Source organism: Convolutriloba macropyga, chromosome 1 (genome assembly GCF_964194025.1).
Source record: "Convolutriloba macropyga chromosome 1, txConMacr16.3, whole genome shotgun sequence".
Taxonomy (NCBI): domain Eukaryota; kingdom Metazoa; phylum Xenacoelomorpha; order Acoela; family Convolutidae; genus Convolutriloba; species Convolutriloba macropyga.
In genome coordinates this window covers 50,976,789-50,991,164 of record NC_134468.1, presented here as the reverse complement: position 1 = coordinate 50,991,164, position 14,376 = coordinate 50,976,789, and the positions used below count along the sequence as shown (strand labels likewise).

General features: G+C 35.4%; 1 protein-coding gene across 3 annotated transcripts in view; it reads right to left on the bottom strand.

The window, feature by feature from the left end:
* The window catches only part of LOC142340177 (uncharacterized), a 172,538-nt gene that overhangs the window by 22,407 nt on the left and 135,755 nt on the right, over nt 1-14,376 (bottom strand). For all 3 annotated transcript variants that reach the window (XM_075390683.1, XM_075390687.1, XM_075390694.1), the window contains 2 exons: nt 13,485-13,647; nt 4,201-4,460 (listed from right to left, as the gene is read on the bottom strand). In XM_075390683.1, coding sequence (XP_075246798.1) covers nt 4,201-4,460; nt 13,485-13,647 — 423 coding nt within the window. The remainder of the gene's footprint in view (nt 1-4,200; nt 4,461-13,484; nt 13,648-14,376) is intronic.

Here is a 14,376-nt window from a genome sequence, read left to right as displayed (position 1 = left end):
TGTCCTCGTTTCAAACCCAAGCTTCTGATCCCTGCTGAAGTTTTGAGTGAATGAGCCAGCTCCAGCAATGTCCTGTGGCACCTCTCAGCTAACCCGTTCTGTTGTGGCGCATCTGGTATGGTTTTCTCCTGTAGAATTCATGCGTCTGAACTGTACATCGTGAACCGATGTAAGAGAAACTCATTCGCAATGTATTGTCTCATCTTCTTGGGCATACCCACACTGAGAACAAATTGCTTCAGGCTGGCCAGTGCTTCACTCTTTGCCTCAAGCAGATCTTCAACCGCAAATTTTGTTTACTGATCTGCAAGCACAATGCAGAATCGGAACCCTGATAGTGACCTTAATCTGAATGGATCCATCACCTCTGCGAAAAATCTCCCCAGTTACTCCTTTGCTTGGAGTTCTGCCACTGTTGGTACTGGAGTCTTTGTGATCTTCAAATTCCCCCACTGTCTCCGGTGGACTCCTGACAACATCAACACATTTCAAATGACCCAGACGCCTGTGTCACTTCCTTGGACTGTCATGATTCACGGTGTTGGTACTCATCTTTAACTCCAAAACGCTGCAGGGTAAGTGAAACAAATTGTTTTTTTTACCCGAGTTCACTTCTGGAATTTCATGCAGCTGTTTTTTTTCTCGAATGTGAACCAATGTCTTCACTCCGTGCATCATGAGACTAATAGTCTTGAAGAATAGTCTAGCACACACAGAGAATTCTTGAACTCACATTGGAATTCACCTCTGTTTGAGGGTACGCTCATCCTAACACAGCGTCTCTCTAACACCCTGGACGCCTCTCCCTTGGGATTTCTGACCACTGATTGAACGGACACAAAGTCCAGGAACGCATCGAATGTTTGTCATTGTGTAATCTGTACTACCACTTTCCACCAGCATGCCTGCTGTCTTCCACTATCCAGTATTCCTCGTCTGGTGTAGCCAGTGTTGGTCCCATAGCCACTGACTCATGCTTGCCTCCATATCCTTGTCTCTTGCATGCCCTGTCTAAGTGACCATTCTCACCACACCTGCTGAAATGCGCTGTCTCCTTCCTCCTGTAGTCCTTGGCAAAGTGTACCGGATCCTACACATCAAGCAGCTTCCTTTCCTGTGTCCCTTCTGGAAGCCACGTTTCACTGCTAGTGCCACTGAATCACTGTCTCCTGCAACTCTGTGATGTGCTCTCTTGGAAGTTCTGCAGCCTTTTCCTTAACTCTGTAACGTCCGTTGCCGGGATGAACCTTTCATGTATGACAAAACTTTCATACCTCATTGGCACACCATTGAGGACCACGGCATAGAAAGGTCTCTGAGACTGCTTCCGCTGCTTCTTGTAGCCCTGTGAGCAGCTCCTGTCCTCTGATGAAGCTGTCGAAATGCTCAGAAACCTCGAGCTGCAGTCGAGCCAGCTGTAATACCAAAGTCAACTGTGTCGGCGTCTCCGCACTCCGAAACCTCTCTTGCAAAAGCTTCCAAGCTTTTGCTCCATCTCCTATGCCTTGATCTCCCACACATTCATGTCTCATCAGCATGAGGGTTGTTGCGCCTACAGTAAGTGCTAGATGGCACCAAACGTTGTTTCTTTTTCCTTGATGTCAGCAACTTCCTTCTCACATGCATCCTGTTTGGTTATTGATTTTCGCAAGCGAGAAAAAAGCGTTTTTAATTTTTTTTACTCAAAAATGAGAGAATAACGAAAGCATATTTTACTGTAGATTTCAGAGATTTAGAGGAGAGATCTGATTATTAGATCAAGATGATGATTTGATTTTGTGGATTAAAAAATGGCTAAAAAATCAGCTGTATACATACCCATTATTAGTGCGAAAAAGTGAAAATACAAAACTAATCTTAGTGGGGATCCCAAGGGTTACCTAATATGATTTGCTTCTGCAAAAATCAGACAAATCGGTCGCAAGGGATACCATTAAAATCATTCGCACTTTTCTAAGAATCAATGCACACTTCCGGTGGTATTATAATCATTCAACACATGTTGGGAAGATTTTACATTGAATAATAAAACTATCTAGAATCATCAGCGTCAACCGCGTACTGATTCGCAGCACCATTCCTTGAAGATCCATTCATATCAACTTAGTGTTTTGAATCATATTGCTCTTGTCTTATTAACTGGTAATGACATATTACACATTCAAATGATAATTACATTAATGGTACGGGTCATTTCAATACCCTTCCAGTTTTCCACTTTTTTGATTTCAATAACAGGAACTGCAATTTAACGTGAAACAGACGAAGAAACTTTTTCTTTTTCAAAATGAAAAGAAACTACAAAATCAGAGACAAAGTACGAAACTTATGATGTTTTTCAAACTATAAATTGACGCTTTGAAAAACTGGTGAATTCTTTTGCATGGTCATTTCATAGTATAATTTATTTGGGATCGACCGCAGACAGTATTCATCTTTGCTTTTTGTCAAAAGATCTCTTCATTTTTGTCAAAATAATTAAGTGCTTCATTTAACTAAAAGTCAATTGATACTCTTTATTATTGGGAGAACCTTTAGACAGTGTCACGCGCTAATCAAGAAAAAAAAGTGTCGTTCTGATTCATTAAATTTTCTTTAATTCGAAAATTTTGAAAAGTTGGAGTAAATCCTATAAAATTTCCGTTAAACCGGATATGAGACTAATTTTCTTTATTTTCTCTTGTTTTTTTGAAAGATCAAGAACCAATTCAGTACTTTCAAAAATCTTTTCAGCTATCTCAAAAAAGGACGTTGATTTAAAAGGTATAAGGTGAACATGCACCGTAATTCGCAAGAACCATTGGTTTTCTATTTCTCCAAAAACTTTCATGTTTAGGCTTATTTTCTTCATAATGAAACTAATGTCTGCTCCACGTTTTCAATTAACTGAAACAAACAGTAAAATTAAAGCCAGTTGAGCGGTTAAATTAGAAAGTCAGTTGAAACATCAGAAAATCTAGATTTTCTTTGGTTCTGGTTTCAAATACCCAATTTGTGTTCAACTCTGAAAATTTCTATGCATCAATTCATTTTTCAAACGAGCTATCAGATCTGATTTTAGCGTAAGAGCAAGAGAAAAATGCAGACAAAACTTTTTTGAAAAACAAGGTTTTATTCGTCCTCAGAAGAAAAAAGTTGTAATAATATGCTAACAGTCGACGAAATAGAGGCCTTAAATTTCAGACAAATTAGTTTGTTCAAGAAACCAGAGAAAACAAAAAAATATAAAAGCAAATTTGTTTGCCCTTTCATCGTTCTCTAAAAAAATGAGGAACCTGAAAAATCCTCTTTTATTCTTCCTTTTGTAATTTTTCAGCGTTTTCTGTTCAAATCCTTTACATTCCTACGTTTTATGATATTTTCATGTTCTGCTAAGATCTTAAATACATTGCACTACAAAAAGGAGGTTAAAACTTAAAAAATTAAAATATTAGTCAAGCGGAAAAGATAAAAACCATAAAAAGTAATGAAAAACTATATTTCTGTCTATATTTTGTGTCTTTTAATACCTGTGTTTTTTTATAGCGTTACAATGAAGTAGCACTTTTTTAGTTTCTGAAAGAATCTGTAATCAAATATAATTTTTTAAACATAACTTTGAAACATTTCTTATCACAAAGAAGTTATTCAAATAAATTAATACACTCTGAACTCCACCATTCATTCCCTTCTCCTGCTTTCATTCCAATTTTTTAAAATCCCCTTTTTAAGCCGCCATAAAGTTTGTAGTTTTCTATAAAAATTACAGGTAGCTAAAAATGATGTATGTTTCCCTTTTTTCGCTACGATGCGTAAGCAAAAAATGAAAACTTGGCTGAGGAAAATTGATTGACTGAAAAATTGATTGAAAAATTCACAATTAATTTTGGGAAAATAATCAAACTGGAGGCACTTGACTAAGCCCACCAGCATTTACTGATTACTTTTGAAGAGCATTGTGTTTCAGTTTAAAAAACGTCAATTAAGCGAAAGCCCCTCCCTTAAAAAGGTAGTCGCTCTATTCATACTTAAATAACTGTTTATTTCCAGTTATAGGTTATCCTCGTTTTTACTAATAAATTACTCATAATCAGTAATCGTTTTATCGTTTGTTTGTACATCAATTTTTATGAGAAAAAAACTACATTTTTATATAGGGATAGCTGACGCTAAAAATACGATAAATGCAAATGATCTACACGAACACATTCCGCAACTTACAGTGCAGTTTTCATTGGCCCATCCAGTGACACAATCACATGTTCGGCCGTTGACTCCATCAACACAAGTGCCTTCATTTTGGCATGGTTGTGACTCACATTCGTCAATGTTCAATTCACAGTTGGTTCCCTCGAATCCAGGGGCACAATTGCACCTGTATTTACCCTCATCTGGAGTCAAGTTCTCACAGTATGCCGTTTGGCCAGACACGCATTCGTTTAAAATTGTGCAGTAATCTGTTTTCTCATCGCAAATAGCACCTTAACACAAAACACAGAAGTTGCTTTAGCTTTTACTAACTATAGTTGACTGCAAAATACGAGATCCTAATCCCAGCTAATTTTCAAAAGCTTTGAAATTAAAAATCAGCCCTTCCTAACAACATAAAGTGTTGACCAAAGCGGTAAATAATTTAACTTTTTCAAGACCTTCAAATTTTTCGAAAAAGGAAAAATCAATTATCCAAATCACACTTGAAGCCATATTATTCTTCAAGCCAAAAAACTATAAATAAGAGAAGTCTGAGTGCCCCAGAACGACGACGAGATTTCCAATAGCCACACTGTCGTGTAATGGCTGCAAAAGAATTATCAGATAACAAAATGCAGAAGAGATGCCATTTATGAATAAAAAGCAGAACCTGAAATTTTTCTATTCATCGGCACAACGAAAGCCCAATCAAACTAACTTTAATACTCAGAAAAATTTGGCAAGGTAGATAGACAAATTCATAAAAAAGAAATTGGTCAATTTCGAAAAAAAGGATGATTACGGTTTTGAAAAGAAAACGTACATCGGGATTGACACCGACAAAAAAGACAGAAATGGTCAGATGTTTCTAAATGTCAAAAAAGCTCTAATTTGGTGTAGAGTAGTTCCAGATATATACTAAAAACAATTAAAAACAATTCAGATTCTAAACAGAAAACTATTAGGCGTAACTCCTGCTAGCTATCTTTCTAGAAAACTGTGATACTATCATGCACTATGACTTAACGACCGGGCTTTATCCGTTTATCCCATTTCTGTTAATTTTGCCTCTTTGACAAGGAACCAATGAATTACATTGCGGAATTTAATGCGTGAAAGAATATAAAATCCATTCCGTTGAAAAAGTGATTGAGGTAAGTCAGGAGTCAAAAGTGAAAGTTGTGACTTATTTAAAGCCGAACAATAGGTAACGCGAATAAAAATATAGCACGACCAGTCCTGGATTACAATTCAAACGATTGAAGTCACTGAAGAGAACAATATTAGCCTCCTTAAAAGATCAAGATCCGCCTCCAAAACAAATCAATTAACAAGAACTCCACGAAATTAATCAAAACACAACAAAAAAAACGATTGATTTTGCTTCAGTTCTTTCAGAAAATTTTGGTTATCGAAGCTATTCTTCCAGAAAAAGGTAAGTCAAAAGGGATCGTTTCAGTTTGTGCCCCAGCTTAGTGGGCGCAAATTATTGGCACCCCCAGACGTGCAATATTTTTACATAGTGATTTACTATGTAATGCCACGTGCTCTGTAACTGGGGGGAGCATAACGTACTGGGGGGGGGGGGGGGGGAACAAACGGAAAAGATCCCTCAAAAGAATTTAACACGATGGGAGTTTTTACAGCAAATTGCAACTTTGTAAAAAAAACCAGTAGACAAACTGAAAGGTAATGACAATAGACAAGTTGTACAATAAACTTACATCAAATTTCAATTTAAATTCAAACTTACTGATTTATCCAAATAACAATTAAAGTCATAATATTCCTGAAGCAGAAATCTTTAAATTAAAAATTTTGATTGTCCCCAAAACATCAATGAAACTTCCAATACCCACGATATCAGCTAAAGTCATAAAAGTCAGCTAAACCACAGTTTATATATGAAGGACAATACAGCGAAGAAAACAAATTAGAATCCAATACTTCTTTAAAATGAGAAATAATTTGCCTATTCTCAACAACACTAATCAAAACAATGTAAAAACAAGTAAAGCCGGCAACGCAACCGGAGAAAAGTCGCCGTTGACACACCTAACGTACATCAGGATTAACACAGATAGGAAAAATCAAAACTTCATTCTAGCAACAAGAGAATAGCACTCCATTAGGCAATGACCACGGAGCCACAGTGAGAAGCATAGAATCTTGACGCAATAGGTAAAAAAAATTTTAACAAACAAAAATAGGCAAATGTTTTGCTCAGTTTTCTTCAACAAATAAAACTAATACCTATCCAAATGAAAAACAACCAGCAGTTCTAGCCCACCAACTCAAAATTGCTATAAAATTCAAGAATAAAGAAACTGCCTAAAAGTAGCTTAAAATCGAATCTAAAAGTGCAATATTTGCTTCACAAGAACAAAAAAGCTTCTAGACGCATCATCATTAGATTAGATAATTACCCAAACGCCCTTGACTGAAAAAAATGGAGTTAGCAATAGAAAAGTTCTTTGGAATAGCCGCACGTGATCAAAAACTTCACTAGCTCACCAAAATCTTCACAACTACTTTTTTCTCTCTCCCAACTGAGTGACATAAAAAAATAGCAGAAAGATTGCCAAGAAAATAGCCGCAATAGCTTTGCAGAACTGCAGTCTCAGAAAAATTTATTTTGACTAAGAATCTGCTTAAATTATTCCTGATTCTATTAGCTGCGCTACAAAACCATTCAAATAGAGTGACAGACCCTTGCTTGACTTTGTCTCCTTGATTTAAAGTACAGTCAATTTCAAAGTGAGGAAATCAATTTTGAGAGTGAGGTAAGTCACATGTGACACAAAACTGAATCACGCGAATGAACAGAAACACTCTCTCCACTAAAGTTAAAAATGACTTTAGGCTCGCAAAAGATTTGCAATTGCATGAACGAAATAACCAAAAAGCAGATTTGAAAAGAACATGCAGTCATATGGTCGTAACAAAAATCTTGAAGATGAAATAAAAAACGATATCAAGACATTCCAGCATAACAATCCAAATACCTGTTTTAACTAATGGCCTTACAATTGATACTTTACAGCAACATCAATCTAAGACAGTTAACACAGCCACTGACCCTATGCGCAAAAAGGATCAAAAAACAAAAAACAATTAGAAAGTTTCAATTTTGAAGATTGAGTGCTTTTGAAAAAAATCACTCAGTGCGTCCTTTGAATGAGTACATAAAACAACAGCCTTGTAGGAATTATTGATAGACAAAGCCAAAACTGAAAATCGGCAAAAATCAGAAAACCAGTGGCGCCAAAAAAGGAAACCTCATTACAGTAACCCAAAATCCTTAACCGAACCATATCAAAAAAGTTGCAAAGTCAAAAAGTCATTAAAAACTTTTCAACAGTTCTAATGGCTGAAAAGGGACAATAGAACTACAGAATAAATCGAGATTAACAAATTCACTCAAACCTTTCGAAAACAAATATTATCTCAATGAATGAAACGTTAGCTAAACGTTGGAGTCAATAAATTGAATGAACATACGTCGCTCTAGAAAGTTAATGAAATAATTTTGCTGTTTTTGAGACTAAGTGAAAAGAACTCAACAAAAACGATTAAGAGCAAAAAATCGCCGTTTATTTGTCGAAAAGCAGATGTCAAAGTCTTAAAAACGATTGCTGTGAACTCAAGTAACTAATTAGATTCACCTAGTGATCATTAGCAACCGATGGCATTTGCCATTAATGAGATTGCGATTAAACGGTAATAAATACAACAAATACGAAAAAAACTCATTAAATCAGAAAAAATTATGAACATAGCTGGCAGATTGCCAGAAAATGGCCGCAATAGCTTCGTAGATCTGCAGTCTCAAAAAAAAAACAGTAAAAAAACAGACCAAAAAAATCGTCTTTTCATTGAAGGCTGATATGTTATATTGTGATTTAAAATCTGTAAAAGTTCTTGCTGCCTCTATCAGCTGCCTCAAAAAGCCTTAATTTAGAGTGACACACACCCTTTGACCTTATCTCTTCGAATTAAAGTAAAAAAAAAGTCAATTTCAAAGTGAGGAAGTCATTTTTGAGAGTGAGGTAAGTCACGTGTGAACAACAACTTAATGCCGCGAATGAACAAAAAATGCGCTCCACTAAGAGTGAAAAATGACGTCACGCACGCAATTCAGTTGCAATTGCATGAACCATTGAACAAAAAGTGGCTGTGACGTCATATGGTCGTAACAAAATCGCGACGAAGAAATAAAAAAACATAGCAGGACAAGTCCTGACGTACAATTCAAAGAATTTTCATTGACTAAACAAAACACTAGACCTAGAACGGACAATGAGTGAAATGGGAAAATCATTTCTAAATAAATCAGATCAAAAAACCGAAAAAAAAACAGAAAATCAATATCAAAATGCCGCTACCGAGAATAAAAAACCACCAGCGAGAAATGAAAATCTGATTATAACAACAAACTAGGCCTAGAATGAACAATGAATGGATTGGGAAAACCATTTAGAAAAAAATCCGATAAAAAATCGCAAAAACAGTAAAAATCAAAATGAAAATGCCGCCTGTGAACAAATAACCACTAGCGAGAAAGCGAATTTTCGTTCAAACACCGTTTTCTCACTCTACTTCAAAATTAGAGCGAAAAAATATCACGCTGCAAAACCACTCGCTTTTTCGCTCCATTTCCTGTTTCGGCGTGACCAAAATCACTGCTCCAATTTGACTTCAAAAACCATGAAAATGTGTGAACAGATCTTAAAAAAACATAGCCGGAAGAATTCCGGAAACGACTCGAAGTGCAAATCCACTTCATTGTCATCCAACTTCACATCAGACAAAATGTGATTCCACTAAATAATAATTATCTTGAAACAAAACCATTAAAACAAAAATAAAACAAGAAAATCAAATCTGTTAAAAAATCTGATCAAATTTTGTCAAAAATAATTGAGATCTCGAAATAAACATCTCTGCAAAATTAATTCATCAAAACATCTAGTACCTACTAAAACCATTTATGAGAGTTTAAAAAAATACTTGAAGCCAAATCATAAAAAAAGCTCTTACAAACAACTTAAAAAACAGAAAAAGTTAAAAAAATTTTTAACATTACAAAAGCACATAAATCCAAAGAAAAATTCCTTTAAGACAATAGGGTATCTAGAAGCTCGCAAAAAAAATAGGCAAGTCATAATAGGCTAAGAAACCTGTCTAAGATATTAAAAAAAGAAAAACTGCAAAAAAAATATGAAAATTGGTTTAAAACTTCTCATTTCTTCTGTCGTTTTTCCTAAGAAAAAAATGATTTATGCCAAGAAAATTTTAGCCGATTGGTATCTGAATATTCGTTAAGTAAGAAGCGTCTATTCAAATCCCACTTAAAGCAGTAAAACAGAAAAACAGGTAAAAAAAACTCATTAAATTACTTCTAAAAATCAGCAAAACTGATCAAAAACCTCCAAACTACCATTAAAAATCAAATTAACTACTTGAAAGCTTCAATTCCTATCAAAATAAGCCTGAAACTAATACAATATCATAATCAAACCTCATAATCATCAAAAATTGCAAAAAACTGCTTTTAAAAGCCGCACATGAACAAAAAAATTCGCTCGCTTGGAGAAAATTTTTTCACACATCAATTTCTCGCTCTCTAAAAAACAGCGGTATGAACAAAAACCATTTTCTTTTCGCTCCGCTCTTCTCTTTTGTTCAGCACCAAAATCACTCCAAATTTTTGCACGCTTTTCATTTCCCGCTTCAAAAATCACTCCAATAAAGTTGATTAAAAAAAGGACTTCTCCAATACTCCTCTTCGAGTCGTAAGAAAGACAGCGCCCCAATACAATTCAAATTCTTTGAATTGTAAAAACCAAGAGAAGGCCAATAATAGCCTCAGCTATCGCTGTGCGGCTATTAAAAAAGAAAAGCGTATCAGTCAAAGAAAATTAAATGTTTTTTTCGATTAAATTAGGCATCCTTACCAATCGATAAGTCTTGTCAATGAGACTATGTCATAAGACAAAAAACTGCGCAAGTCCTAGAAAGAATTACCCTTGAACTGAAGCATCCATTAAAATAATTCATATAAGCGACCTATGATACCACTCTCTAATGAAATTAAACATCAAAACAACAAAAAGTACAACAAATAATCTCAAAACTCGATAAATCAATACAATATTTTGAGAACAAATAGTGTCAAAACATCTAAACATAAAATCAAACACTTAATCAGGTTAATTTATGCGTCATTGGCGATCAATGTACTGTAATTAATGATAATTGATTGTAAGACAACAGAGATGATTTTAAAAAGGGGACAGAAATTAAATGTTCAATAATATTTGGATCTCTTCCGTTTGCGCCCCCCCCCTACAGAATACGTACCATTACATAGTAAATCTTTATGTAGAAATATGGCACGTGCGTCGGGGGTCGCAACGAGTCGGATCAGATTAAATTCAGCTCTTAAAGACTTATTCAGCAACCTATTTCTCCGGGTTTTACCAGTTTATACCGATTCTCAAGACGAATAGTCACGAAAATTTGGTTGTCAGACGAAAAATTGGTAGTAGACCAACCGGACTAACAATTGCTAGAAATGTCGTCTGAGAGACAATTTCATTTTCTTTCTTAAAAGAAACTGCACCTGGCAAGGGCCACCATGACAAAGTAATTCATCTGATTGGTATTCAGAAAAACTGCAAACTGCAGAAAGTTGCGAAAGGCATTGTTCCAGAAAACGGACTGATTCATTTGACCTGATTGGAAAAAAAAATAATCCTCTAAATATAGCTACACAGCCCCAATTTTTCTCCAGCCTGAAACAAAGAGTGGTGCAATTTTGATAAATTTTAAGAATGTCTGACTTCGCCGTCTCACTTCGCCACTTGAAATGAAGGACAACGCAAAAAATTATTTTTAATGTAATTTTCAGAAACATAGCTGGCAGATTGCCAGAAAATAGCCGCAATAGATTCGTAGATCGGTAGTCTAAAATAACAGTTTAAAAGACAGACCAAAAAAATTCGTCTTTTCATTGAAGGCTGATCTGTTATATTTTGATTAAAAATCTGTAAGTTATTGTTGCCTCTATTAGCTGAGCTCAAATAACCTTCATTTAGAGTGACACACGCCCATTTGACCTTATCTCTTTGAATTAAAGTAAAGTGAGGTAAGTCAAGTGTGACCAAAAATTTAATCACGCGCATGAAAAAAACTCGCTCCACTAAGAGCGAAAAATGACGTCACATATTCAATTCAGTTGAAATTGCATGAACGAATGAACAAAAAGTAGCTGTGACGTCATATGGTCGTAACAAAAATCATGACGAAATAAAAAACATAGCCGGAATAATTCCGGAAGCGACTCGAAGCGCCAAAACTTCACAAAAAGCTGAAGCCATTACCTTTTGTATTAAACCATTAACTCATTACCTCCCCGGGTCTGATTTAAAAATCGGTGAAATTTAAACCACTAAACCACTGTCACCAAGAGAAAGAAAATGCAGCAAAATTTTGTTATTGAAAACGTTTGGTTACGTTATAAAAGTGTGAAATTTTTAGGATGGTCAAAAAACTGATAGCCTGATAAAGCTGACAGGGCCATCAATCGCCCTCAGATAATTTATGATTCTAATCTCAAAACGATCAAAAAGCAAACGGCAGATAAAAATTTTTCAAAAAAGACAGGAAAGTTAAAATTATTCAAAAAAGAGCGCTCAAACTTAAGAATCAGAGAACCACTACAATTAGATTTCTAATAACGGCAATTAAGATCAAAAATAATACATGATTCTTCCTTGTTGTATATATGCTAGACAACTTGATTTCATACTAATTCAAAAATTAAATTAATCATAAAAAACAAAAGAAACAGAATAATATTCAAGGCAAAAAATCGTCTAAAAACAACACCAAGCCCGGAAGAAAATTGCAACGAATAGTAATAAGTACAAAATTTGGAAAAACCTTTCTAGCAAACTCCCATTACTGCCTTATTTTGAAATAAATCAATTGCAAACCGAAGAAACGAAGATCTAAGAAAAAGCTGAATTCATTCATTTTTTTAACAACTGAAAAAATCAATATAGCGAATATAAAAGTAAGTGCCAGGACAAAACTAGAATGATGCAAACGAGAATGTGAAGAATATGGACACAATGTTAGGAACACCGTAACAAAAAGACCAATTCTTGATTTTTGAAAGTTAAAAATCAAATTTAAAAAATCAAGAAAAATGAGTACATTTCATTGATCAACATTCGAGACTAGAAAAGACAACGAGTCACTCGGGACAAAAATCCAACTTGCTGAACAGAATAAAACAAGAAAAAGCAGAATTCAGACATACGAAACAATGAAACATTCTGCAAAAAAGTGGTCAAAAATTATTTAAGCCTGCATTTATGAAAAAACTTTATCTGTTTTTTCAAAAACTTAACTCCAAAAAATCATTAAATTTTTATTGAAACGAAATTAAAGTCCCTCATGTTCCCCAAAATACTATTTCTAGTAATTAAAAACAAAATACAAACAAAAAACTGAAAAAAATGGCAAAAAAACTACGAAAATCGGATTAACAAATGTACAATTTTATGAAACAAAATTACATCGAGGTAGAAAGAGGCATTGAGTATATGAATTATCAAAGGGAAGTTGCCATGTCAACTGATTTTCGACAAAAAACAGCTAAAAGATCCAAAAATGAAGAAATTAATAGAAAAAAAACCTAAAATTAACTAAAAAATCAAGAAATATGTGCTAATTTCGAACTTGAAACGCAATTTCAGGCTATGCAAAATACTGTGCTATCAATTTCCGGGGTTTACATTTCAACATAGCATCGATTAAAAATTATTTCTACAAAAAAAAATCAAATTACAAGCAAAAAAATGGGCCACTCAGACGAAAAAACGGCTAAAAACGGTTATATATGTGTACCATTCAGTCAAAAACTACTTTTCGAAGTCAAAAAGTCATTCAATAAACGCAGCACATGATCAAAAAACTTCTCTCGCTCAGAAATTAGTTCACACGGCAATTTTACTCACTTTCGCTTTTAGGTCAAAACAGCGTCTGAACGAATAGTACTTCCGGTAAAAAAAAAACCTTAAGAAAACCAATACTCCTCTTCGAGTCGTAAAAAAACCAAGAGAAGGCCAATAAAAGCCCCAGATATCGCTGTGCGGCTATTAAAAATGTTTCTGTAAATCATTTGTTAATATCTACATCACTCCTTATTATGGATATGTCTACACGTCTTGATAAGAAGATATGTTTCAGACAAACTTGATTCCAAAGTTCAATTGATCAGAATTCTTGCACTTTTTACCCACCTTCGAAACCTTCTAGGCACTCGCAGGCAAATCCAGCCGCGTGTTCGTAGCTGAAGTTGCGATTGATGAGGGGCACGATGCGAGGGTAATTTTTGGTGATGGATGCCTCTAGACAAACTGCTCCATTTTCACACGGGTCATCCCAACAGTCGGGGTAGTCATCCTGATGGGCAAAAATAATTCAACATAAGCGACTAACGTCGGGCGAATTGCTCTCAAACGACCGGCTTTAGAAGTCGGTTGTGAAGTCTAGATGGGAGGGCGGTTCAAATCGACAGGTGGTGGAGGGTGGACAATGGGAGTGTAGGGGGGGGGGGGGGGTGATGGCGGGGTACGGGGCGGCAGAGGGGGGATTTGATGCCGGTTGGGGGGGGGGGGGGGGGGGGGGTGACTGAGGGGTCAAAATTTTAAGAATAGGAACCGCCCTTCAAACTATGTAAATGTCTGCTCGAAACAGATTTGGTGAATCGCATTCTTAGAATGTATTAGGGCTTACTCTAAGAGTATCTGGATCTATTCTGTTTTCACACTCAGTGTTTTTACTCCCCCACAAAAAAATTATATGTTGTTATATAGCACGTTACTATGTAAAAAAATAGCACGTGCGCCTGGAGTCGCAAAAGACATAAGCCCACTAAGCTGGGGGGCAAAACATTATAGATCCGAGAACTTAATGCCCTCCCAGCGCAACCTGTTTATCCGTTTTTGAGGACGAAAAGTTAAATAGGTCAGACGAGAAATCAGTCAAGCGAAAAATTGCATAAAAAGGACCACAGTACCAATATAACTTCTACAAATTTTGTCTGAGAGCAATCAATTAAATAATTAAGCTACATCCCAAAGCCCCGATTCGACTTGGCAAAATTGCTTTTTGGTGCAGTTTCAAGTACAC